General features: G+C 39.5%; 1 protein-coding gene and 1 long non-coding RNA gene across 9 annotated transcripts in view; one reads left to right on the forward strand and one right to left on the reverse strand.

Annotated features, from left to right (window-relative positions):
• The window catches only part of LOC111589130 (rap1 GTPase-activating protein 2), a 126806-nt gene that overhangs the window by 81996 nt on the left and 18617 nt on the right, over window positions 1–26193 (forward strand). For 5 of the 8 annotated variants that reach the window (XM_023299857.3, XM_023299856.3, XM_055012115.1 and 2 more), the window contains 2 exons: window positions 11525–11609; window positions 21240–21275. In XM_023299857.3, coding sequence (XP_023155625.1) covers window positions 11525–11609; window positions 21240–21275 — 121 coding nt within the window. Of the gene's footprint in view, window positions 1–11524; window positions 11610–17528; window positions 17773–21239; window positions 21276–26193 lie in introns of those variants that run through there. The other 3 variants (XM_055012116.1, XM_055012114.1, XM_055012118.1) reach the window with 2 other exon arrangements.
• LOC129349292 (uncharacterized) lies at window positions 136–1416 on the reverse strand. The gene is made up of 3 exons (XR_008602242.1): window positions 1193–1416; window positions 1050–1114; window positions 136–368 (listed from the first exon to the last, which is right to left on the reverse strand). It is a non-coding gene; the product is annotated as an uncharacterized LOC129349292 (long non-coding RNA).

A 26193-nucleotide genomic window follows, 5' to 3' on the forward strand; every position in this document is an offset into this window, starting at 1 on the left:
TTTGCAAAAATTATTTTTAACAGTGTACAAAAAATACTGTGCACAGAACCATGGCCCAATAACAAAAAAATGAAATAAATTGTCTTTTTCAAAGTGTTCCTTATGAGTACTGATCTTTGCCGATCCAAAGATTTGTTCAAGTCAAAAGTCAGGGGGAATAGTCAAAAGTCATGAGTAAGTATGCAGGAAGGGTATCTTGTTGTTGGACAACAAGATTTGCACGATCCTACCACCAGATCCACTTGCTAAGCGGTGTGGTGGACTTCCACAGTTCGTCATGGGAGGCTCGCCATCAAATGGATCGCCAGTCCGCCTTGTGGGATGACTGGTATTTCTCGATTCTTTCTTGCATCACAAAAAGACCTGACCTGTATGAAGAACAGGTTTATAATCCAGGATAATATGAGCAAAATAATCTAAATAGGTTTCCAGGTGTTGTACAACATTAAAACTTCCATTTCAGTTAGGAAAATGAAGTAGTATTGTTTACAAAAATGTAACAATTGTTATTTTCCCATTAATCAATTCAAAACAGTCAAAATATAGCATTTTAACCCTTAGTAATTACAGTGAATTTTAATAATGGGACCACATTTTACTTATGAACTCACTAATTTATGAAAGACACATTACCTTTAAGGTAATACGTATAACTCACTTTTTCAGCATGTAGTATCTCTTTTTAACATTTAACTTTTTCATTTAAAATGAAAATAAATGAAATACATTGTTTTTAAAATGACAACATTGACATGTATTACAGCTTTGCTGCTTTTAACCATGTTAATTTACTTAAAATGAACTTCACTGTGAGTTAATCACAAAAGAAAATGACCATGCGCCTTAACAGTGTAAAAGTTTCACAAAGTGCCTATTTTAGTGAAATATACAAAATCTGTATGAATTCTCTTTTTAAACCATAAAATAAATTCATTTTACATGAAATACATTCACCAGAAACAACATAAAATGTGCAAAAGCCTAGCATCATTCACCTCGTGGTGTTTTCCACACACACAATCACAGAGAACTTTTCAGAGCTAGCTTACCAAGGAAGGGGGTTTCTACCAGAAAACCAGGGCAACACAATGCTTCCCTATCGGTCCTCGGACTTCTAAAATGAAATTACACAGGTTTACATCATTGACAAATAAATTTGAAGTGTCAAAGAAAAAGAACCAGGTTTGCATACCTTTTTCCCTCGTTTAACACCCACACGGGAGAAAACAGAAGCCTGGGCTCCAGACGTATTAACTCGCTAGGCGGGAGTGAGTATTACAGAGCACTACTTCCGGTTTCTTTATAAAATAAACTTCCGGTTTTCAAAATAAAAATACAAATGACTCAAAAACGCAACACAGGGACAAATAATAATTGAAATGAATAAAGATTATTAGTTAACCCCTTTTTAGGCGGGTTACACAAAGAAACAAACATGATTCTGAACTTTATCAGTGTGCCTCTTCTGCTGCGAGGTAAATAAACATAAATGTCCATCAGAGGTCTCTTGGCACTATTTGCGTAGCGAGACAAAGAACAACGCTGACATTTCAAAAGTAAGACAAAAGCTGCAGTGTGTAACCTTTTACTACGTCGTAGTGTTTTCCTCTGGTGTTTGGTTGGTAAATCCAGTGTCAAATACACAATGTGTATTCACGTGTCAGAGACTCTGGTCATTTAGCCTGCGCATTGTTTAAGTCAATAATTGTGGCTGCAACATTTGGCAGGTACACAGCAGAGCTAAATGTTACAGTCAGCCAGCAGAGAATCGTCCATGCAGGCAACAAACTTACTGCAGCACAATTAGCTTGGTTTTCTGTGGGAGGAAAGAAATGACACGTAGTTTCCCTGAGTGGGACTCTGTGCCTGGAGAGGGCGAAACCTTCACCGGCGTCACTTTAGTCTAACATTTGGGTTAATTACAGAAATAATTAAGAGAGGAGAGAGCCAGAAAGACAGGTGAAAAGAGGAACCTGAGAAGAATAAGAGTCTCAGACTACAAGGAACGTAGCTTGATAAATCTGGTTGAGTGGGTGTTGTAAAGCCTGGGGACTGCCTGATATCAAAGACACTAATTTTTCAGCATTTTTTACTTTACTTTTTACTTCAAGATCTAGATGTTTATGGTCTTTCACTTAGCATACTATGTTTTAGCAGCAATTTTCTATATTTACAATAACACATTGAGGGACAACACTTATTTTCACTGGTGCTGAGGCCCACACAATATAAATGCAGACACATTTAAAACAAACAGCAATAAAAGAAGAATACATCAACAATGCTAAAAACATTTAACTAGAGATATCGCCCAGTGGCCAACCTGTCAAGTTGCACTTTACATCCCTGCTTGCCTAAATTTGACTTGTGACCTTTTGGGCGTAAATGTCATCTCTTCGTCATTATATATTACTCATTTGTGTGAAATTTTGTCATAATTAGTGCATAAATTCTTGACTTGTGACCAAAAATGTGTGTGACCTCGCCAAACATAACCTTTGACCATATAATTCTAATCTGTTGGAATGTTTGTGCTAATTTTGAAAACATTCCCTTAAGGCATTCAGGAGATATCACAGCCACAATAAAGGGAGGTACGGACTGTCAGATGGACAGCATGAAAACATATTGCCTCTGGGTACAGCTGTCACCAGGGCAAAGTCAAATGAAAGGCGTTTAATGATAAAACTGAAGCAGAAGTTAAACTTTTCCACAAAAATGTAAATTGAGCAAAGTCAAATGAATCTACTTAAGCGGTTAAGTTATGTTTGAATCCAAGTCTGCAGAGCTGTTACTTTGCATATTGGTGTGCTTGTTAATGTGGGTTTCAGTCTGTCACTTAAAGAAGATGTGAGGGCGATAATGACAAAGTGTCTTCAGGTGAATGTGCCAGAGTGTCATTGCAGAATGTGTTAAAACAGGGTCTGGAGTGTGTTTTTACCTGCAGCTCGACCGACATACACATACAGACACACAAAGATGTAATTCATTTACTTCCTTCGACTCAGAACAGCTAAATTAAAAGGTTATTTGCTTCCTATTCTTTCTGCTTGCCGGCTCCGTAGAAGAAGCACCCATTATTTTTTTTTTGTACACATTTCTTTATTCATTTATAAATTCAACAATGTCTCTTTTCTCCAGAGACATGCAGCTCCCCTCTTCCTCATCAGCCCCCCACTATCTGTCTGTCTCTTCCTCTTATTGATAATGAGAGTGTTTCAGGTTGTCTGGCTGGACGATCTAATCTCCTGCCTGCTGTCAACTTTGTATCTATTCATATCACGGTACAAGAGAGAGGGCGAGGCCTGATGTTCCCACAGGAAACAGCCGGTGACTCGGAGTGCAGTTGCCTCCTAATTATTGCTCTCCTGACCTCTCCGCATATCTGTGCATATCTGGGATGCCTGTCCTGCTGGACAGCTGACATCCATTTCTAATTTTATGTGTGGAGGGGGCTTTGTAACAACGACAGACGGATGGATAGTAGATAGCATGACGGGAAGTAGAGGAAGGTCAAGAAGACAAAGTGGTTGTAATTTAAACTGGTGTCTAATCCCCTGAAAATGTGGGCGTTTATTGCACCTGACACATTTTAACTCAGCGTGGGCTCATTTTTCACTACAATATAAAGTCCTGCTCCTCCATGGGAACAACATGATAGTAAGAAGTAGAGTTAGCTACCAAGAATGTCTTCTGTGCACTATGACAAAGTTATGACATAAATCACACATTTTTTAATCAAAATAACAAATATTAAATCTTAAAAAATATTATTTTATTAAAAAAACAGTACTCAAAAAAAGTTGTCACGCTAAATTTAGAGATATTTTACTACTTACAAGTTTCATTTGACTCCATACTTATCTCTTGTCTGTGTAAGCATAGTCTGCAGTTCAGTTTAGCGAGCCTCTGAATTTTAATCATGTGACTGTTTATCCCAGCTGAGTCACTAATGGTTTATTGGTTGCAATGAGAAATGCAGATATTTTTTTGTATTTTACAGCATATATTTAGTTCAAGCTCTTCATTTTTAATTTTTTTAAATGAGAGACTTAAACTGATTTTGATGAAACATTATGATTTTTAGCACAGCAGCATGTCACAGGTGACTGGTTCAAGGACCATCAGAAAGATGAAATCCAATGATTCTCTTTGTTTCTTCCAGCTCTGATAAATTGTGTAATTGCATTTTTTTAAGACAGCAAACCCACCTCAAGATCATTAAATATGATGTGGCAGAACGGTGATATAACTTTCAGAGTAAAAGATTAGCTTTCAAGCTTTTTTAAAATGTATTAAATGTGTTCTACTTGTAATGCACAGGGAGTAATGTGCGACACAGGAAAGGTTTACAGTCATGTCAGCAGCTCTTTGAGGCTTTACTTCACCACTACACCGTTAAGAGTCAATCACAGACACCATTCATTAAATCCTCACCATAACTTCCTTAATATGTGTTCATACTCTCCTAACATAATTAACTTTGGTTATATTAAGCAACAGGCATCACCTTTCCGTCACGCCTCCTGTAACATCGGCCACTTTATGTGCTTATCAGAGCTGTAACTGTCAGCTCTAATATATGATCGTGCGGTGGATTCTGCTGTCCGGCGTAATTGTTTATTGTCAGTCTGCTTTAATACACATCCGGGTTTGATGGGACCTTTCCAACAACAGATGCCGCCTTATGTTTCTTGCTCTCTATGCCCCCCATCTCATTATGTCTTTCTCCTTTTCTCTGTCTCCAATTACTCTTAGATTAACTGTATTAGAGAAACCATCAGTTGTGTAATTGGCCAATCAGCATGAACATCAGGCTCCTTATCAAGTTTCATAACAAATATTAAGACCAGCTGGAAACAGGAGTACGTCGTAACCCCATGGGAGACGTTTTAGACATGAGACCTGCCATCCACCCTCTGCTTGGTCTTTCTGCCTCTGTGCGCTGCTTTTTATTTTTACTCTCTCTGCCGCCTCTGTCCTCATGATTTCCGGTGTTCATCTCCTTATCTCTCCTTTCGGTGAGCGGCCCATTGTGTGGATTTATGTGGAGGTGTTGTTCCCCTTTCTTTTCGCTCTTTCTCACGCACTCGGTACCTTACTGTGTCCTAGTCTTTCCCTGATGTCCCGCTGTCCAAATCTTATCTAAAGGATGTAATCAGTACATGAAATAACAGATCTATTACGGTCTGCCCTTCCATCTGTCTTTCCCTTAGCTTCTCACACACGCACACACACACACATTACCGGCATCATTAGATAAACATGATGACTGTGTAGATGTAATTAGTGTTGAATTAACTATAATTAGCACCAGCTAAATGCAAGCAGGATTATCGACATGCTGCTGTACAAGAAAGGTACATCTTGTACTGTTTTGATGTAAATGTGGAGCATGATCTGTCCCATTTTCTTCCCCGTGACTTTACAGCCACTTAATCTTCGCTCCAGGTGACAGGCTCCAGTTAAGTTACACTTTATTCATACCGTCGGGGAACTTTAGCCAACAAAAGCTATTTTCTAAACTCACTTAAAGAGCATGTTCGCTGTTGTGAATGAATGAAGCGTTCAGGAGTGACTTCGCCGTTCTTTGAGGAGTCACACAAACCAGCCCTGCTGCTTGCTGCATGTACCTCCCAGCTAGTGTTTAATATGTATTAAAATAATGTCATTGTGTGGCTGCCGCTGCCCTTTGGCTCACTGAGGAATTTCTACCACACGTCTTTGCCAGCTTGGAGCCTGAGAACTGAATGCAGTTTGACCTTGTGGTATCTCTTCACAACCCAGGTTCTTGCTTAATCACAGCCCAAATTAAAGGCATCCGCATAACAGCACTAATTCACTATTTCATCATACAAAGCACACATTGGTTACAGAGCCTTTGAGAGCCAGTTAAGTGTCCAGGAGTTTTGCTAGTCATCATGTCCTTTGCCCTTTACTTTGCTAGACAAGAATGTTGATATTAGATGATTTTCTGAAATCCTAAATCACATCTGTTGTCTTTAACATCCACACATGGCAAGGTGATGTTACGGAAAGATTGTGGTGACAGCAAACAGACTATGGTAAAGGTAGGATGAATGTTTGGGAGCTAACAGTTCATTAAGGCTAAAGAAAATTGTGGGTTATCTTTCTAATGAATCCAGGAATCTCTGTATACTGTGTGCATCCCGTTCATCTGATCCACTTCAAGCTTGGCGGGTGTGTCCCTGAAAACCCAAGGAAGTGCTCTGTCAAGCATGATGTTGTTTGGATGAGCGGGTCTCGAGAAACATAGAAAGATAAACAATACCTGGCAATTGCTGTCTACAGTAAGGTCTGAGGCAACTCAGTAACATAACTTAGCAAAGTCATTGTTACAAAGATGTGTTGCTGTGTCAAAATGTTGAACACAAGGTGCAGCTAACAAACCTCAGCTATGGCCATCTAACAGTGAGAGTCTTTTAGACAGAGACCCAACATATTTGCCATCTACATAGACTGCACACGGAAAAATGGTTTTTCACACCAGAACAAATGCCACCCGAGCCATTAAAGTGAAAGCATCCTGGAGTGACCGACCACAAAGTCCTGTTTAGTTTTTGTTCCCATCCAAGCATGATTTAGACTGTTAGTATTATAAACATGCAAAGCGTGATCTGTTAGTAGTATCACTTGAAAATGATTATCCAAATGTTTCTTTATTGCTGCCATGTACAAAGTAATTTCTTCACCACTGCTACTATGATAGCGTAACGCTACACCATCCATCATCTAACGTTGTTATTCAGCCATTTTGTATTTTCTGTTTAGATTAATAAGAAGATATGAAGTTGGCTGTTTACATTAAGATACTGGAGGTTAAACAATTGGCCCATTTCAAACTGATATGTTTAAAACACGCTGCACTTTTTGTTCATTTAAAGGGAAATGTGTTGCAGGTCTGGTTTTGTCTCTTGTGTTTTTATCATTGCACTCACAAGACTAAGTATCTGCTCTTCTTAAAGATAAATACCCAGCAATCTTTAAAGACTCAGAAAGTTGTTAAACAAAACGTGCCTATATTCCCGAAATATCAAAGACCTTTCTTTGACGTTTCTGTCTGCCGCTTCATAAGAACGATTTTTAACCGATTTCTGAAGTTGCTCTATTACTCTGAAAGATAAAAACTTTCCTCTCTTCTCTATCTTTGTGCAACATGTAAGAATCAGAAGCTGGAGTGCAGACATGAAACTTAATTATTCAATCATTTATGGGCAGACAGAGCTTTGAAATGATCTAGTATCCTTGTGCTTCTGTAGCATTACATTGTTCTGGGATAAGCATTTCTTACCAACAAAATTAAAGATAAATTATTCTGTTTGATTTGTTTCACTGCAACGGGCTCTAATCAACTTAAGCAGAAAACTGCCATCAAACACAAGGTACATCTGTGGTAGAACAGGGAGCACAGCGGGTGTCTGTCATAACAGCATGATATATCTGTGGAGGAAATGTCATGACACCTCTGTGCTAGACACTTTGTGTTCACAGTCTGACCCTGACCTTTTCACATTTTTCAGAAAACGGATGTTTAGCTCTCAAATGTTAATACATGAGAGACACAAGTTGGAGCTTTTCTGCAATGAGGTGCAAACTTTGGTCTTCTGCAACAAAGTCTAGCACTTGTGTCCACCAACACTGACCTCACACACTGTTCCACATTGGCACTGACTAAACTGTGGTGTGTAGAAAAACTCCCTAAGGATTCTGGGCTGTGATGTTACATATTATACCTTGATGATCCTCTTATCCAAGCCACCTTCTGTAGAGTGCTACTCTGCACATTCTCATCTTTCCACACTTACTCGCTCTGATTCACTTTCTCCATGACCTCTTCTTCCTGAATTGTTTCTTTGCTTCCTCCCTCCTGCTGTCCCAGGACTGCTCTGCCTCCCTCCCTCCCTTCCCTCCCTTCCTGGGTGGGAGTCGGTGACGTAAGTGTAGTTATATCGCCACAGAGACAGTCAAGGCTGCAAGGATAGCAGCTCTCCGTCTTTCTCTTCCTCTCTCTGACGCACACTGAGTTTCTATCTGTAAGCCACATCTCTGTGCAGATGTGTGAGTGTATAAGATAGTGAGATAGGTGTCATTGTTGCACCCATCGATGCAGCTATAGAGGCACACATCACCACAGGGACCAAGTCTGAACAAGCTTTTCCTTTTCACAGGTCAGTGGTAAAAGAGCACCAGTGTCCTTCATACCTGCACGCTGTTCAGAACAAAAAGAAAGAACAATGAACCATGTCCATCAGTCCTGTAAACTCTCTCAGTCCGTCTTGGCTCGTGATGCTCATTCAAACATTGTCCACCTTTGGCTACTGTGAGCTACATACTGGAGCATTACATGCAGGAGGACACAGTGGTGCATTGTGTGAATGCTAAGCCTGTGGAAAGAAGCAGCCAGCATGGGCTTTTCATCTTCACTGGGGAATGAATGGAGCTGAGCAGGCTTTAAGTTTGCCCTAAAATGGCTAATGGAGACATCGTTGTTTGGGTGTTTGTGAGCCTCATAAAACAGAGAGACAACTGTTAATGTCAAAGTGCATTGTTGACAGGATTGAACAGAGGAAAAGAGTAGAACTGTTTCTTGTTTCTTGCTGTCTCATGCTCACTGTTTCTCTATTTCATACTGTGTGCAATTCAGTGTTTTTACTGCACAGAACCACCTGACACAGCTACACCAGCGAATGAAGAAGGAGAAGGTCTTATACCTGAAGCTAATGAAAGAAGAGTCATATTAATTTCACATAAACACTCAATTCAAATTTGCCTTTTCTTCTACCAAATCTAAGATGATGAGTTACAGCATTCCACTCTGGTAGAAAAACTGCCTCTGATTGCATTCTATTGTATGAGCAAACACTGGATTTACTGGTGGAAATGGTAAAACCTACTTTGACGTTTGTTTATAAACACAGAATATTACAAAAGGTTTTTATATTGTATAGTTATGGGATGAAATAGAAGCTGCTCAATTCATATTTAACAACCCATACCTGGTTAGTCTGGTACTAGTGGAGGCAGAAAGAAACTATGCTGCAGGCATTACTTTTTCATTTTCTTCCTTGATCTTGATCATGCATTCAGGCCTTGTCCACACGTAGCAGGGTTTTTGTAAAACCGAATATCCTGTCCCCTCCGTCTAGAAAAAAACTTACGTACACACCACCTCGTTTTTAGAAAAAAACTTCATCCACACCTAACCGCATAAGTGCGTTTTTCAGCACATTCATAAGCATGCCGGACCTTTAGGTGGCAGTAGTTCCCCAAATCCTAGCAAGGTGGTGGAGAATAACCGTCCTTAACGTCGTCCTTCGCCTGTGTTGTTGAATGTGGAGCAGTATCTGGGCTTGTAAAAACAAGCAAGTAAAAAGCGCCTGTACAAGAAACAGCGGCCAAAACCTTGTGAGAGCATCCATACTGTTACCGAATTTAAACACAGGTCGCATATGTGACGTAAGAACATATTTTGTCGCAGGCGGCGACGTTTCGAAACGCAAAACCCCGGTTACTGATGTCCACATGCAGACGCATAAAACGGAGAATTCGCAAATCTTCACTTTGGTCGGAGTTTTTAAAAAGAATCGTTTTTGATGACGTAAATCTGCGTTTTCGTGTGGATGATAGGCCGAATCGTAGAAAAATATCTTCGTTTTGTGAGATACCCGGCTACGTGTGGACAAGGGCTCAGACTGAGAGGTGTTCATCTCAAATCACAGCTAAAGTTGTTTCTTATAACTGGATTTTTATCTGAATAGTTGTCAGGTTTGAGGTTGAGCCAGTCCTCTGGCTGCCTCTCTCACTGACAGATCAACCTTTAACATCTGGGATTGTTAATGCACTCTCATGCTTTTGAGAATGGTACAAAAAAGGCATTTAAGAGGAGAAGAATCTTCTGGCCTCGAATGACTTCTTGTAAAGTCTCCTTGTCAGCCCCTTAAACTCCAGAGAGCATATTAAAAGAGCAGAGAGCAACCTGATCCTTCACTGTGTAATTCCATCTAGCTCTCTTTGAAACTTTCAATTATAGTTGCAGTAAAGGTTGAAATACAGCTGCAGTGTTCAGCAACCTAATAGGTTTAAATGATGCTGTAGTCTGTTGGATATGCACGAGACCAACACTAAATTAAGTAGACCAAAACTCTGTAAAAACAGCATGAAGCGTAAATAGGATGTTATGTTAGCAGATATTTTGAAGAAACTCTAGAGTTAGATGACATATTTGAATAAAATCACATTTCATCTGCCTACTTTTCCTTTTTCTTTCCCTCAAAGTTTAGTTAGGTGTTCCATTTAGCAGTTACTTAGCTGCCATGTTAGCCTTTCATTTAGCCTAGCTAATGTGTTAGATTTAGCATAGTTAACCAAATGAGGCAATACAGTGTTGCTTTTCATGGTCAAAATTTGTTAGCAAGATAAATTTGTTCCAGGGAGCTGTAGTTTGTTTTAATTAATTAGTTTTACTTTTTATAATTTCACTTAACTTAGCAAAGTGTTTTTACATAAAGTTTTACATAAAGTCATTGTACTTGTGTATTTCCATTTAGTGCTACTTTGTAATTACACTCCACTGCAATCCAGAAGCAAATATTGTTCTTTATACTCAACTATATTTATTTGGCAGCTTTGTTTTCTTGTAGGATGAAGATTTTACACAATGGATAACAAATGGATTACAGCCTATTAAAATACAGCACACTGTTAATGATTAAACCAGTGCTTCCCAACTTTTTTGACAAATGATGTCTTTAAAAACAGTGTCTTGTGTTCAGAGTCACATCTCAGCTTCATTAAATGGGGCTTTTTCCCTCTAAACCTCTCACATGGTTTGATTTCAGTTGATTTTGAAACGATCGAATGTGTCACAAAAAAGTCAGAAAAAGGACGTTTTTCTGATTTGTGTCAGAAATTTGTTTTTTCTTCCTCCTCTTTTCATTAAACATCTGATGAACCCTCACATTTATCTACTGTCCCCGTATATATTCATCAGAAGGACCAAAATAGGACTTTTACTGTAGTATTTTAATTACAATGTGCTACTAATACGTTTACTTAGGAGGCATTTTTCATACAACACTTATAATGTTGACATTACTGCACTGGTACTTTTACTTACGTAAAGTGGCTGAGAACTTCTGCCATCAATCATTTTCATCTTTCCTTTCATCTGATTTTACTGCTGGATACCCGGTTAGAAAAAAAAAAAGATTTGGGCCAGTGCAAGAGCGAAGCCAGATGTAATTAAAACAACACGCCTGCCGGATCACGTTTGATGAGAGCAGAAGCGGTTTTAGCCATAAAAAACAATGACTGTTCCAGAGGGGAAATATTGGCTACATAGTCATTTTCCTCTGAAGGACAGGGCAGCGCATGAGCCTAATCAAACAGCCCTGAACACAGAAATGAGGATGGGTGACCTTTGATACAATTTGACTCATTTTGTGTTCATGGACATCAATAAATTATCTCGGTTTATTTCCATTTTTTGTCTTCTTCTCTGCAGGAAACAGGAGCTGCTGAACATCTCCAACGTTCCTCTGGGAGAATGCCCCCCCTCACCGCCTCGCACTGCACCACCCAGCATGAAGGTAGGACGAACACACACAAACACACACGTCCGCGCTAATGCGGGGATACAGTATGTGCACACACATTTTAAATAGATATTTATTTATTTATTGACTTTTTCAGTGACATATTTTGACCTTTAGACCTTTACACCCATTAGAAGATCTGTTGAACCTGATTGTCCTCAATGAGAAATCCATTTAGCAAGCAAAGCAGTTCAGGGACAGTGACAAACTGCACTGTGACAAGAACTAAGAGTCTACAGCACAACCCATGTTACATAACTGCATTTAAAGCTAAGTAAGGTTTTCACAGGTGCTGGCACTGCTTTATGTCACATTGTTCACAATCTGTGGCACAGATTACTAGTCTTGGCTCATCTTCTGACAGCTGCAGTTTGAAATACACAGATATTCAGTTTGTATCTTTCTGAATGTAGATTCATGCATTAAATGAATTAAAATCACAGTAACTGCCCTGTGGGAGGAATAGAACATGTATACTCAAGGACATAAAAGCAGTCAAATTGAAGATATTACCTCTATTCATGTAACTCTCTTCTCTTCTTCTCTCTAATCATTTAATTCCAATATTACTCTCAAAGACAGTAAACATGTTCACATTATTGTCTGAAACTGCATCCCGCTCTTCCCTGTTTTGCTGTGATTGCTCTTCTAGGCATGGAGTTCTGTAATCCTTTTTTCCAATGTCTGCTTGACATTAAAACAAAGGATTACCTCTGGAGGAAGGGAGAATAAGAGCCCAAGATGCAAAGCTCATACAGGAATTGGACTGTGCTCTGTGCCAGTGCAATACTTAACAGATCCTCTCCACAAAAAATAATGTTTTGGTTATTTTTTTAAATATGGTGGTTTTTTTAAATATATGCTGGACAACATATCATGAAACAATCAACACCATGGCTAATCACAGTCTGAAAAACATGGATTCAAACTTTTGGAGCTTCATGCATATAAACACCAGAGTGTTTTTATCATTATTCTTCATCAGTACATGCTTCTGGTTTGAATGCATATGGCAGAATTACTCCAATATCATAGCCTGCCATTGGGTAGTGTAGAGTAGTTTTACAGTGTTTGAGCACAGTTGTAGGTGAGCTGGTGTGCTCGAGCTGCAGGGAATAGGAAGGAGTTGGAAGAAGTAGGGACAGCGGCTTAATAGATGTAGAATAAAGTCCCATGTAAGTAATTTTGAGGAAGTAAGATAACATGAAGGCACTTACAAATATGTAACTCTGAATTTAGAAATTACTTTATAGGGGTTGAATCCATGACGACAGGGACTTTTAAAGTGGTGATGTCAAATATCTCCTTTTGTTCTCTTTGGTGACACCTGTGGTGATAAGTGGTATTTGATCTGTGTATCATCATCAGTCTTTTCATTGTTTTTTAAGCCATAGTGACTACTTGCAACTTTAGCGGAAAAAATAACAGTATGCTGTCTCACAGGCAGGTGAGTTGAAGGGTGAGTCTGTTGTGTGAGTGCCGCCCACCCTCGCTGGCAGACAGAAAACTGCTGGGGTGATGAACACGCATTACAGCTGTACAGCGCTTGTAAATTTTGTGTGGATTGTTGCTACAGACACCCAGTTCGTGATACTGTAAATGCATAGACCTTTGTATAATCACGTCAGCGGATCATAGGCTCAGTCACCATTGTGTTACCTCAGCTGGCAATAGATGGTAACTTAAAAGGCAAAAGACAGTAAGTGAGCAAAATCTAGGTATTCAGTTTAAGGAAATATCTTTTGATTGTAGTGTGCAGCCTCTTTTCAAACTTTTAAAACTCTCATATGTCTTCTCTTTCTGCCTCCTCTTTTTATTTACCTCCTAGCTTGTGGTTTGGACAACTTACCTTGGCTCTTGTTGTCTTGATTGGCATGTGAAATTGTCGGTATACAGAGACCTAAATTGGTTTTCAAGGACTTGATCCCACTTGTTTTTGATTCTCCTTATCAACCACTTTCATTTGCAGTTCCGGTGGCTTTGGGTTGGTCTTCCTTTTGCCAATAAAAGGCGGTGTTGTGAAAAAAGGAGTCACAATTGGATCCTCCTGTAGAGTAGATTGAATCATGACTAGCTACAGAGGAACATGGTTTGAAGCTTTACTCCAGACTAATGGTATCCTGACTACAAATTGTCAAATTCAGTCAAACTGTGTTGTCAGAGGAACTAAACTGAAAAAAACCCATCAAAACAAAAACCAAGCTGAATATGAACAGAAATTAAACCCAACAGACTGTAGAGGATCATCTTCCTCAGGTGTTGTCACAGTGACTCATGCTGCACATATAGAGAAGGCAGTTTCCTGTTATATGAGATTGTTTGGTGTGGTCTTTTCAGACATTCATTACTCACACAATACTTCTCTTGCTGTAAAGCTGAAGAGTTTTTCATTTTTCCTCCAGCGTGATAAAAGACAGGATATGTTTTGCAGAGAAGAAGATTAGTTGGTTGATTTATAGGAAATAGATGATGGTTCCTGGAAGATGGAGTCGCTTTTTGCAGCATGGTGACCTTGAAGCAAGACGTCATCTCCGAATCTGCTGAAGACAGAGGGTTATTGCATAGAGCAAAGGAGAGAGGAATTGGAGTTTGCTCATCGTGAGAAAGAAAGGGATGATTGACTGAAAACACAGACCGCAATTTCTAAGAGAATATATGATATACAAGAGGAGTATAAGTGAAGCTGGACAACATCAATTTTCTTCTTGATATGTGGCTGGTTTCTGGTAATTATAAGTCACAAACCCACAATTTTGCTGTGAGCTAGCATGGTCTAATGGCAATGTAATGGTATTCACCGCGAATGTCACACTTACAGAAAAGTTAGAAAACGTATCATTTTTTTATTAATACAGTTCATCAGATCCATGGCTTTTGACAAGAGCTTGCTCAAAGAGAATTTCTTGGGCTTTTCTCTATTGTGTGGTCTTGACGTTACAATGTGAGGTGTCCTGAGTTGATTTACAATGTGTTATGTTGTGGTGCTACAATAAAATTGACAAGAGGAAGTGTAATTGAATTTGGTGTAGACATATGTCTCATCCTTCTTGGAATGGTAAGCCTTGATACATACACTACCGTTCAAAAGTTTAGGGTTTTCCAGGCAATTTCATGTTTTCCATGAAAACTCACACTTTTATTCATGTGCTAACATAACTGCACAAAGATTTTCTAATCATCAATGAGCCTTTCAACACCATTAGCTAACACAATGTAGCATTAGAACACAGGAGTGATGGTTGCTGGAAATGTTCCTCTGTACCCCTATGTAGGTATTCTATTAAAAATCAGCTGTTTCCAGCTAGAATAGTCATTTACCACATTATCAATGTCTAGACTGTATTTCTGAAGTACAATACATTAATAAAATACACTGCTTGTCCAAAAAAACATTGCCACCTTGATTTAACTAAGCAAATAGGTAAGAACCTTGCATTGGATAATAACTGCAGTGATGAATATGTTTCAGCTGCAACAACTTATTTAACTCTAGCTGATGCAGTGAGGAGCTTCTCATTTCTTAAACAACCGTGTCAGAAGACATATCCTGTGGTCAAAGATGTCAATCTGTCTCAGAAGAGTCAAATTATTGGCCTGCATCAAGCAAAGAAAACATCGAAGGAGATTTCCGAAACTACTAAAATCAGGTTAAGAACCATCCAACATATTATTAAAACCTGGAAGGATAGTGGTGAACCATCATCTTCGAGGAACAAATATGATGTGATGAGTCCAGATTTACCCTGTTCCAAAGTGATGGGTGCATCAGGGTAAGAAGAGAGGCAGATGAAGTGATGCACTCATCATGGCTAGTGCCTACAAACCTGTTGGAGTTAGGGTTATGATCTGGGGTTGGTCAGGTTCAGAAATGTTATGTTCCCAAAGAATGAGGTCAGCTGACTACCTGAATATACTGAACAACCAGGTCTTTCCATCAATGGAGTTTTTCTTCCCTGATGGTATGAGCATGTTCCAAGATGACAATGCCAGGATTCATGGGGCTCACATTGTGAATGAGTGGATCAGGGAGCATCGGACATCATTTTCACACATGGATTGGCCTCCACAGAGTCCAGACTTCAGCCCTATTGAGAATCTTTGGGATGTGCTGAAGAAGACTGCGTGGCGGTCCGACTCTCCCATCATCAATATAAGATCTTGGTGAAAAATCAATGCATCTCTGGACAGAAATAAATGCTGTGACATTGCAGAAGCTTGTCGAAACAATGTCACAGCGAATGAGTGTTGTACTCAAAGCTAAAGGCAGTCCAACAAAATATTAAAATGTGCAACTTTTTTTTTGGCTGGGTGGTGTATAATAAGTAAGCTAAAATAAGACTAGAATAGAGCAGCAAAAGGTAATGCTGACAATTATATTGCATATTATAACGAAATATTACACCTGAAAATGAGATATAAATGACACGTAAATATAGCACATTACATTGAAAATGTTGTTCATGAAAGTTAAATATTGCACATGTAATCAGTATGTGCCAAAATGACAATGAAATGACACATAATAATAAAATATAGCACCTGAGAAATGTAAATATGACATATTTCATATTACATATTCCACATGAAATGAAATGTTGCACATGATATGAAAACTGATACTGCCAGGACTACTGAGAAAAGAAATGTTGCTAATGATATTGTCTTTATAGTTTAGATCTAAGCGTCCAATGTTTTAGCTTGCAAAATTAAGTTACTAATTAAGCAGCTAAGACTGTATTTTATCAGAGACAGCAATGCAGAATGGCTGCTTCAAAATCCCACGGCGAGATCTCAATCTCAAGGAAACAAGCTCCAAAAGAAGAGTATATCAAAAGCACTTTATCGGTGAAGGGAAATGCTCAATGTCTGGTTTTTATCTTCATTCATGTATTTGTTAGTATTTAAGCGAACAGTTCACCCTAATGACACACACAGGCACTTCACGGTTAATTCATTTTAGTTGCTGGACAGTGAACTACTTCCCTGTGAGACTCTGTTCCCCTGTCGTCCTTTCCTCTTCAAGAAAGTGGTTTAAGAAGTCGTTTCAGGTCAGAGATTAGGTAGCATTGGTGAGTAAACATATACAGCGCAACAGCAGCGGTGGAAATGAACCATGTTTACTCAAGTGCTGTTTGGAGGTGTACTTGACTTTGTGCTGCAATATTTCCATCTCTGCTACTTTACACTTACACTTTACTACAACTCACACACAAAAATAGTACGTTTTACTCTACCGATATTTATTTGATGTCTTCTTATTTGCTTGGAAGATTCAGATTATGATGATGATGTAAAACGTAGTAGACTATGATGTATTATCATAGTGTAAGATAAGATACAACTTAATTGCTATATGGGGAATATTGACACACTGCTGCTTAGCAGTTATAAACTATCTGCACTGTTAAAATGATGTGCACATGAATGCATTATAATGAATATGATAAAATATTTCACCTAAATGAGCTATTTTGCATTAAAGCACTTCTGTCTCTTGTGCTTTGAGTATAATTTGATGCTACTATGCACACTGACTTTACTGCATGAGTTGTGCTTGTAGCAAAATGTTCCTTCACTGCTACTTCATATTAAAAAAAAACTGAGTATTCACACCAATATATGGCAGTAGGTAAGGTTAGTCCTCACAGGCGTCTGGTCACAGATAATGTAACGTGCATTCAAGCGTTTCACTGTGTGATTTTACATTTCATTACGATGCACACTGTGTGCAATGCTGAGAGTCAACGGTCTTCAAAGACAATGCAGCTGAGACAGCAAAACAAAACACATCTTGGCCCATGCTGCACTGCTCCACTGTGTGTGTGTGTGTGTGTGCGTGCGTGCGTGCGTGCGTGCGTGCGTGCGTGCGTGCGTGCGTGCGTGCGTGCGTGCGTGCGTGCGTGCGTGCGTGCGTGCGTGCGTGCGTGCGTGTGTGTGTTTGTTAGACTCACACTCTGGAATGACCTGTTCTCCTTTGACATATGATTCAGTTTGCTGCCCGACTTGACTTTCCTGTTTAGGCTTTGGGTGTTAAAAAGGAAAGTAGTGATTAAAAGGTAGTTAAGAGGGAAGTCCTTTTCTAAAACTAGAAGAGAGGGGAAGAATAAGGGGAAGACAGATGCACAAAAAGCTCACATGTCTGGCTGCTGTCGTCGAGGTAGGTCTACACTGACTGACTCATGGAAACTACCAGATAGTTTGTCAATAAAACTGATATGCAATGTTTTCAGATCATAGTGTGCAGCTTAGAGTGGAGGTTTATCTGCATACAGTGCATCTGCTTTAGATAGTAAGCGCTTGAATCTAGTTTCTCTTGAATCTTTGCTTTGCATTCATCTCTTAACTGCTCATGATAATTACTGTGTTAACACAACTTCAAGGCAACTGTCTGGTGAATTTTACAGCAATATGTGATCTAAAGTGGTAAAGGAGAAGGCAAGCGAACCACTTTCTGATTTCATAAAGAAGTCCAGTTGCCTTCTACTTTAGCAGTTTGATTAGCAGGACCTGGATGACTGAGAATCATCACAGTGCTGCTAAATTAATAGATGACCTTGTGTTACATTTAATGCATTTTTATAATATCCAATGATAAATATTGAATGAATCTTCTTTGCAGAGAGGGTTTAAATATCAGAAAGGCATCCAGTGTTATTACCGCTATACCACTGCTGTCCTTTTTTTCTTTGAGGAGGTGATTCGAAAAATGCCGGTACAGTAACTGTACAGACAGTCTGTGTTGTGATTTGCGTTGGTATCCTCAGCAACTCTGCAACTTTCTTGTAGCAGATTTACTCCCACATGTGTAAGATTTCACAACAATATTTTATAACTCAGACACCAAGCCAAAACAATACTGACTGAAATATCAGATACAGATGTGCGTCGGTACAAATATCAGTCAGGCATGTGACAGGGCTGTGCTATGAGCGAAGATGTGATGAAGGTTTTTGTGTTCGGAGGTCAGTTGAGCAGTCAGCTTCAGTGCATCTCCTCAGCTGACCATAACTTTATTTGACCCAGAGAAAGAATCTATAGTTTGAAACAGAAGTAAAGGCACAAAATTACAAAGTAAGACCCGTCTATCTCAGTTCCCATTGTATTCCTCTCTGCAATATTTCAATTAGTTTTTGATAAGTAGGAATTCTGTGATACTCCTTTAATCTTCTAGGTAACAGTCAGATATGGAGCTCGCTGTACTGGTTTGTGACTTATCATTTCTGTCTATGTGCGGACAATTATGTTCATGACTTAACATGAACATGTGTGAATTCCAGCAGCCAATGAGTCTGTCAGTCAAGTTAATTGACCTGTGATAGCCGCTACAGGTTGCTATGGGAGATAAGCGATGCAGATGTTGCTGGGCTAGAGAGAGAGAAAGATGGAAAGAGATAGAGTAAAGCGGGAAGAGAGGACAAATTACCATAATGACACCCTGAGATGAAAGAGACAGAACAGCAAGGACAAGAAGAGAAAAGTGACATATAGAGATGTTTTCTGGACTGACAGCGAAGCAGAACGACAGATAGGGAGTCTCTTGTCCTTGCTCTTGTCTGGACACAGTGGGAGATATACTTGAAGACTGAACACACTGCTCGTACACTGCTGCAACGAGCTGCATCTGTGTGCCTTTTCAGCTGTCATAGTCAACTGTCTGGAACAGTAGATTAAAGAGTCACATTCACTCTGGACTGTACATAGAGAGGCAAACACGCACATCAGCGTAACATGCAGCTGGCTGAGAGCGCATGTCGGCTGCCAAAGCTTCTATCGAACTCAGATAGACCGGAGTTTTTATGGCTGGTCTGGTTGTCTGGTGTTGACTCTGCAGGTCCAGTCACAGCACTGTATCAGCTTACAACACCCGTAAATAGTTAATATTAACTCCTTGATAAGAGCAGTGTGTCTGGCAACGTGTGTGTGAAGCATTGGGAGTGGCGATGATAGATTTATAGATTTTTCACAGGTGTCCAGTGTGCAGCCTAGTTTAAATTGGTGCTGTCAAAATGTTGTTATTTAGAGGTTTTTTGTTTTTGTTTTTTTTACAGCTAGAACTGCCCTTAAATAGCAGTTGAACACCTTTCCAGACTCGGCTTGAGGAGAAGCTACGGGTCATTGGCGAGGCATTTATTTTTAGTTCCTCTTTCTTCATAGTTTATGATGCTACTGATTGTGCAGTGCTGCTACCACTGTGATACTATAAGTCAGTGCATGGCAGGTCCTTGTACAGTATTTATGTTAGTTGTTACATTGGGATAAACTGCAGCGTACTTTACAGAAGCAATTTAACCCTCCGAATCCCAATCCAATCCCAAAAATGACTAGAAGTAGAAAAAATTCAAAAATATCTTCTACACATTGTGACACAGTTATAATAGTTTAAATAATACAAAATAAAACAAAAAATGATTTTTTTAGATTATTTAATTTAGAAAAAATAGAAGAAAAAACAAGTATGTGCAATGTTTTTCCAAGTGCTCACAGGTGTTACCAATAGTGCAAATAAGGTGACTTTATCTACTATAGATATGTAACTATTTACATTTTTTTTGTTTCCATACTTGCCTCCTATCTTCTCTATGTAAACACAGCCTGCAGTTCAGCCATATCAGCTAAAAAGTCTTTGAATTTGTGTTACATTACTGTTGGTTGCAGTGAAGTCACAAATGGCTTCACAGTTGCGCAGAGAAGCACAGAATTTTTTGTATTTCATAAAATGTGGTTAGTGTGACGAGTTTATTTTTTGCAGAATTTATTAATGACACTAATAAAGTGATTTTGATCAAATATAGCCATTTTTAAGCTTAGGTTTGTTTCCTGAATTAAGCAGTGGCTCACAGATGAGTAATTCAAGAACCTTTTCTGTCTCTGGCTTTAAATAAAATGGTGTACTTTTGGCAGTTTTTAAAAAAGATAGCATTCATTTCAAACCCTCCAGCAGGGTTTGGAGTCCAGAGAGTTAAAGAGGAAGCTTAATGCTGCATCTAAATTCTATATCAGGCCTGCTTTTGAGACTATCTTCCTTCAAAACCGGCTTTTTTTTTGAGCAGGAAGTTTTATTTGGCGCCAGGGATCGACATCTTCTGTGTGTGAGAGAGTGAGTGTGTCCATGTGCACATGCCGCCTAAACCGGACACACATTGCACATTCATACAGGCGGCAAAATCTGAGCACAAAGACCATGTAGACCATTATCACCTTCGCAGTTTGTTTATGTGGCAAGGTGGAAGGCCCCGGGGACGAGGACGTGTGAACGCACTCAAGGATGCTCGTGTCTGTGTGTTTATGTGCGTATGTACTGCTTTCTGAGGAAGTGGTAACTTATCAGTGTGACTGCATGTGGCTGTGTGGGGCTGTGAGGAAAGTCTGCACCCTGCCCTGCCCTCTTGACACAGCAACGCTTATTCTTTGAGGGAGAGCTGTGCAGCCCAGAACCAGTGTTGTCAATGTAATACCTTTGCATTCAGACATTTGGGTTTTGAATTAGGTGTTGAAACACACGCACAAGGTGTAAATTAGAGTCAACTAAAGGGCGAGGACTGAGCTGCTGTAGTGGCTAAATTTGTGCTGTCAGTGTTTCAACCTGTTTTACATGCTTTACATTGTAATCTGTCTCTGTTTCAGTCTGCAGAGTTCTTCGATATGCTGGAGAGGATGCAGGTATGAAATACTCTCGGAATGTTGTTTCTTTCTCTGCTGTCGCCTTGGTACCTCTTCCTTTATTCGCCATTCCTCCTTGCTTCTCCTGCTTCTTGACTAATACTATTGAACAATAATTGCTTATTTGCAGTGTAGAGAAGCGAAGACGTGTCTGTTCTCTCTTGTCTCTGTGGCCACAATCAGATTTAACATACTACAATGAGGCTGACATTGATGATTCCATCGGCGTCGGTAAGCTCACAGTATGTTTTCTCAGATTGGATAATGGGCATGCTGGGGCCTGAGAAGAATAACTCTGGAAAGATCTGGACTGGTGTAACTATTTTCTCCCTTCTCTGTGTGGCACACATTGATTTTATTTTCCTCTTCCTTTTAATGAAGTCTGTCTCTCTCTGTGTGTGACCACTTTTTTGCCCTCCATGAGCCCCTAAGGGCAGGGACTTTGAGTAGTCAGAGGACAGATGGGGGTATGAAAGTAGAGGAGGAGGAGAATGGATGTGGGTGGAATAATGAAAGACACAGAAAAATACAAGAAGGAAACATGAGGACAGACAGACAGAGAGAGAGATAGAAGTGCTTTTAGCAGGTTTGTGATTACATCTCAGAAATGTGTGAACTGGACACTCATACTAGGTCTGGAAAGTGGAAATGTTCATAGGTTAAGAACAGAATGGCCTTTACTTTAACACAACCACATTTACTTTGCATAGACATGAATCCTGTAGGTGTGAAGTGAGCAGCCACCTGAAGGAAATGAGTTGGGGAAAGTTAGTTTATGCAGCGATCCTTGAAAGCAGGACATTGATCATGCCACAAAAAAAAGAAATGGTGGTTCTTCCTCTTCTCTCCAGCAAAAGCTTTAATTTTAAGATTTGAGTTCTGTTCAAGGATTAGTCTGCCAATATTTTCTGTTTTTAATTGGCACCATAGAAAGACCGAAACCAATTGAACCAACAGATATTTAAGGCCTAAAACATCTTATGCCCACTATACTATTTGTCCAAGTCAGTCTCGTCATCCATAATCATTAAAGCACCACATGTAAATTAATCACTTTCTGTATATAAAGATGAATGAACCCTCCATGGCATCACTCATAGGTTTTATGTGCAGCGGTTTGAAGCTCAGCTAAACTCCCTTAAATCCAGCTCTTCTAAAAGTGAGAGGTGGATCGTATGTAGAAGTTGGTCATGTAAACATCTCAGCATAGACAGACTGTCCTGTCACCCACCTGTTACTGAAGGCGGCCATGCTTTTAATTAAGCATAGTTTTACTGGTCACACAGAGAACAGCCTTCAACTAAGAATCTGTTTCAAAAGCCAGATTCTAAAGGAATCGGTAAGAAAGTCTAATTTTGACTCCACTTATCAATTCTTAATCAAGAAAAGCATTCAGAGAATGCAGTACTCCACCAAGGACGCTCAGTCATTATATCATTTCTGACTCCTGAAATCCTGAAAAAAAATTAATGGCAGAGATCACAGCACCACAGAATGTGTCCATTTAATATAGATGTACCCACCTTGTGCTGAGCACAGGCGTGTGTTTTGCATGTGTATGTTATGTACGGATACTGAATCACATGACCTAAATATGTAGCGGGTGGCGGGAACTGATGGGACTCAGAAACACCCCCACAGTTTATTCAACGCTTCCTTGTATCATTTTGGATGGAAAAGTCCTGATAAGTCTGCAGCGCTGGATTTGTAGTAAGATTGCAATCATGTGATCGTCAGCAGGCAGCTGACGTAATGTTCACTGGTCATAGTTACAGTGATGCCATGATGCTATCTCACAATGATACAGAAATCTTTAACAAACCCGTGGATCCAGACTATAAGTCGCATCACTACCAAAATCTAATCACTTCACATGTCATAACTCTGCCGTTCCATGGCGGAGTAATAAATTGCACCATAAACATCTACTCTACATCTGTGGACTTCCATGTGCCATGCGAGTTGAATGCATGTCTTCCCATATCCCAGTGCATTTGTTCTTATTATAAGTTCACTTACTCCACTTCCACTGAGTTGCTTGATTAGCAGGTGCACAGCACAAATTGTGTTTCACACCTTAATTTAGCAAATGCTACAACAAATTTTACAAGGAATGTATTAAGGTCCTACAATGAAGCAGCTAAAGTACACAGCAAAAAAGATACAGCCATTGCTATGGTTCTTATCACCTTATCTAGCTCTGTGTTTCTGATGGTCGCATTTATCCCAGTAGCTGAGCGGCATCTTATACAACTCTTCTGTGATTAATGCAGAGGACGCCATAGTAACATCACATCAACAGCGACTCTTTATTTCTCTCCTTGACAGTAAATAGAACACACAGACTTTCCGTAACTATGCTTATCTAGTTTTGTTACAGCTGACTAAACTAACTTTACTACCCTTTAGAGCAACACCTTTCTGTCACTGTGCCAATGCGCCGCTGCTTCTTTTCACACCAGGGGAGACTCACTTCTCACAACAAACCCACGAGTTTACGTCACTGTCCGTCTTAAAATGGATGTGCAGTCAACCTGTGGGTGGTCTCACCTCACTTGTTAAACAGCATAGTAACAATATTAATTCATGTTGTTATTCAGTTTTATTTTAAACCCTGTTAGACAGAGATGGCTGCCCATTTAGGGTATGAACATTTTTCTTAAGCAGAGGCACTAATACCACACTGTAAAAGATCTAAATTGCAAGTGTTGCTTAAAGTAAAAGCATGAAAGTATAAATAAGTAAATGTACTAGGGTAATAGAAGTAAAAGTACTGAATCTGTTCAGCAGAATAAGAATTGGAATTGGAATCATTATCGCACCAAAAATACCCAAACCAAACTGTCATGAAGTTGTCATGAACAAGGTATCTATACATAGACGTCAAAACCGTTTGTTGTACCAGACTGTAAACATGATTACTTCTGCTGTAAAACTGATCATATTTACATTGAGACTGACTGGATTTTTGAGTCAGCCTCAAGTGGCCATTAGAAGAGTTGCACTTTTTGGCATTTCTGCACAGGCTTCGTCTTTTAACTTCACATTCAAGTGTTTGAGCTCAACAAAATTACTAAAAAAATACAGCATTGCAACTGTTTGAAACAGTCTTTTTGATTCATGGCAAATAACTAAATTGTTTCCAATCAATGAATATAATTGAGTCCGGAGAATTAGCTTTTCCTCTACAATCAAAGGTGTTTTTACTTTTTTTTACTACTTACTTCACAATCACGGAAAGAAAAAAAAGCTTTTAAGTTGATTTCTCATTACAAATTAAGTGGTTCCAATGAGGCTTTAAACGGCATTTGAAAGAAATTTTAAACATTCAAAATCACCATAAATAACAACACAAAGTTTTTAGGCTGACAACCGTTAGGCCAACCTCTATCAGATTTTCTTCAGCAGCTTTTTCATGTTTCTGTTCATGTGGCAGCTTTAAAGAAATTAATTCAACAACATCAGCAACATTCTCAGGCAATTAACTTCTATTATTTTTATTTTGAACTGCAGTTTTGTAATTGAACAGTGGCCATACTGCCCACGGAAATTTAACCTGCAGACCCATTAAAACACCGTCTTAAGTGTCTGAATCTGTCCAGGTATGCTCAGCAGGTTAAAGAGGGATTTGAAATCTTGAACTCATAGTGGAGAAAAATAATTATCAAGCCAATAATTCTGCAGAGCAATAGTTTTAAATCAAGTAACACAAAGATTTGAGTTCAAATCATGTGTAATATTAAGTTGATACAATTACTAACAATCAGCAACAAGCTAATTCGCTCTTTTAAATACTGTAAGTGTCCCTCTTTTTAAATTCTTACATATTAGGTAGGATTTGATAAGTTTGTGGCTGCGTTTAATTTGTTTTCAATCAGAACAATTTAAGATAACACCTGTTATTTTGAAATATAATTCCCAGAGGAAATAGGACAGGTCTCGGATGAGGGAGGAGGAGAACCTGATTGAACACATCGGTTATTTACAAGGTGTGACTGGTGGATAACAGCCAGTTATTGCAGCCTGGTGATCAAAGAGTCACACATGCACACACATAAACACTAGTATACGGTGAAAGTGCGAGCGTCATCTGTCTTTCCTGAAACTCAGCTTGCATCAATCTGAACATTTGGAACTCGGTGTTCAAAGTGTGTTTCAGGATATCGATGCTGAAGGTCACTGTTTTGATCCCCATCTTTCTTCTTTCCCGCCTCTTTCTTCCTCTCCTTCTAATTTCACCCCTTTTCACCTGTCTCCCCCTCTCCTTCCTTTGTCCTCTCCACGTCGCCGTCTCTCCAACTGAAAATTGAAGCCAATTAACAAGGCTTTTGTGATCAGTCTCATATTGTTGACAAAGACTCCCTCGTGAGCGTAACAGCTGCTCCGTCAATATGCACTCAGACAGATACGAACCACTACAGACTAGATTTAAAAGGGCACGTAATCACTTGTGTGTCCATATACTGGGGTCCACGGGTCTTCGCTGTTCACATGAGTGCTGCCTCATTCTTGGTATGATTGGAAGCGACGATATTGGGGTGTATGTTGAGAACTCTGAATCCCCCACACACGCTTTTATTTCCTCGCTCTTATGCTCAGTCATGTAGACGACCTGCTCCTCTGGGCCTCTATCATAATTGGGCAATTTTCTCTGTGTCTCCTAGATTGGTTTTTCATATCTCCATAGATACACAGCAGCACTAAAGACTGGAGAAGGCTTTAGAGCTGCTGTGTCCCAACAAACGATGATAGCAAGTGAAGAACGGAACATTTTATGTGTGGAAGCTGGATTCAGAAGGAGCGGATGACTAAGTGTCTGCAATACCTGTGTGTGTGTGTGTGTGTGCGTGCGTGCGTGCGTGCGTGCGTGCGTGCGTGCGTGCGTGCGTGCGTGCGTGCGTGCGTGCGTGCGTGTGTG

The sequence above is a fragment of the Amphiprion ocellaris genome, chromosome 7, assembly GCF_022539595.1.
Source record: "Amphiprion ocellaris isolate individual 3 ecotype Okinawa chromosome 7, ASM2253959v1, whole genome shotgun sequence".
Lineage (NCBI taxonomy): Eukaryota > Metazoa > Chordata > Actinopteri > Pomacentridae > Amphiprion > Amphiprion ocellaris.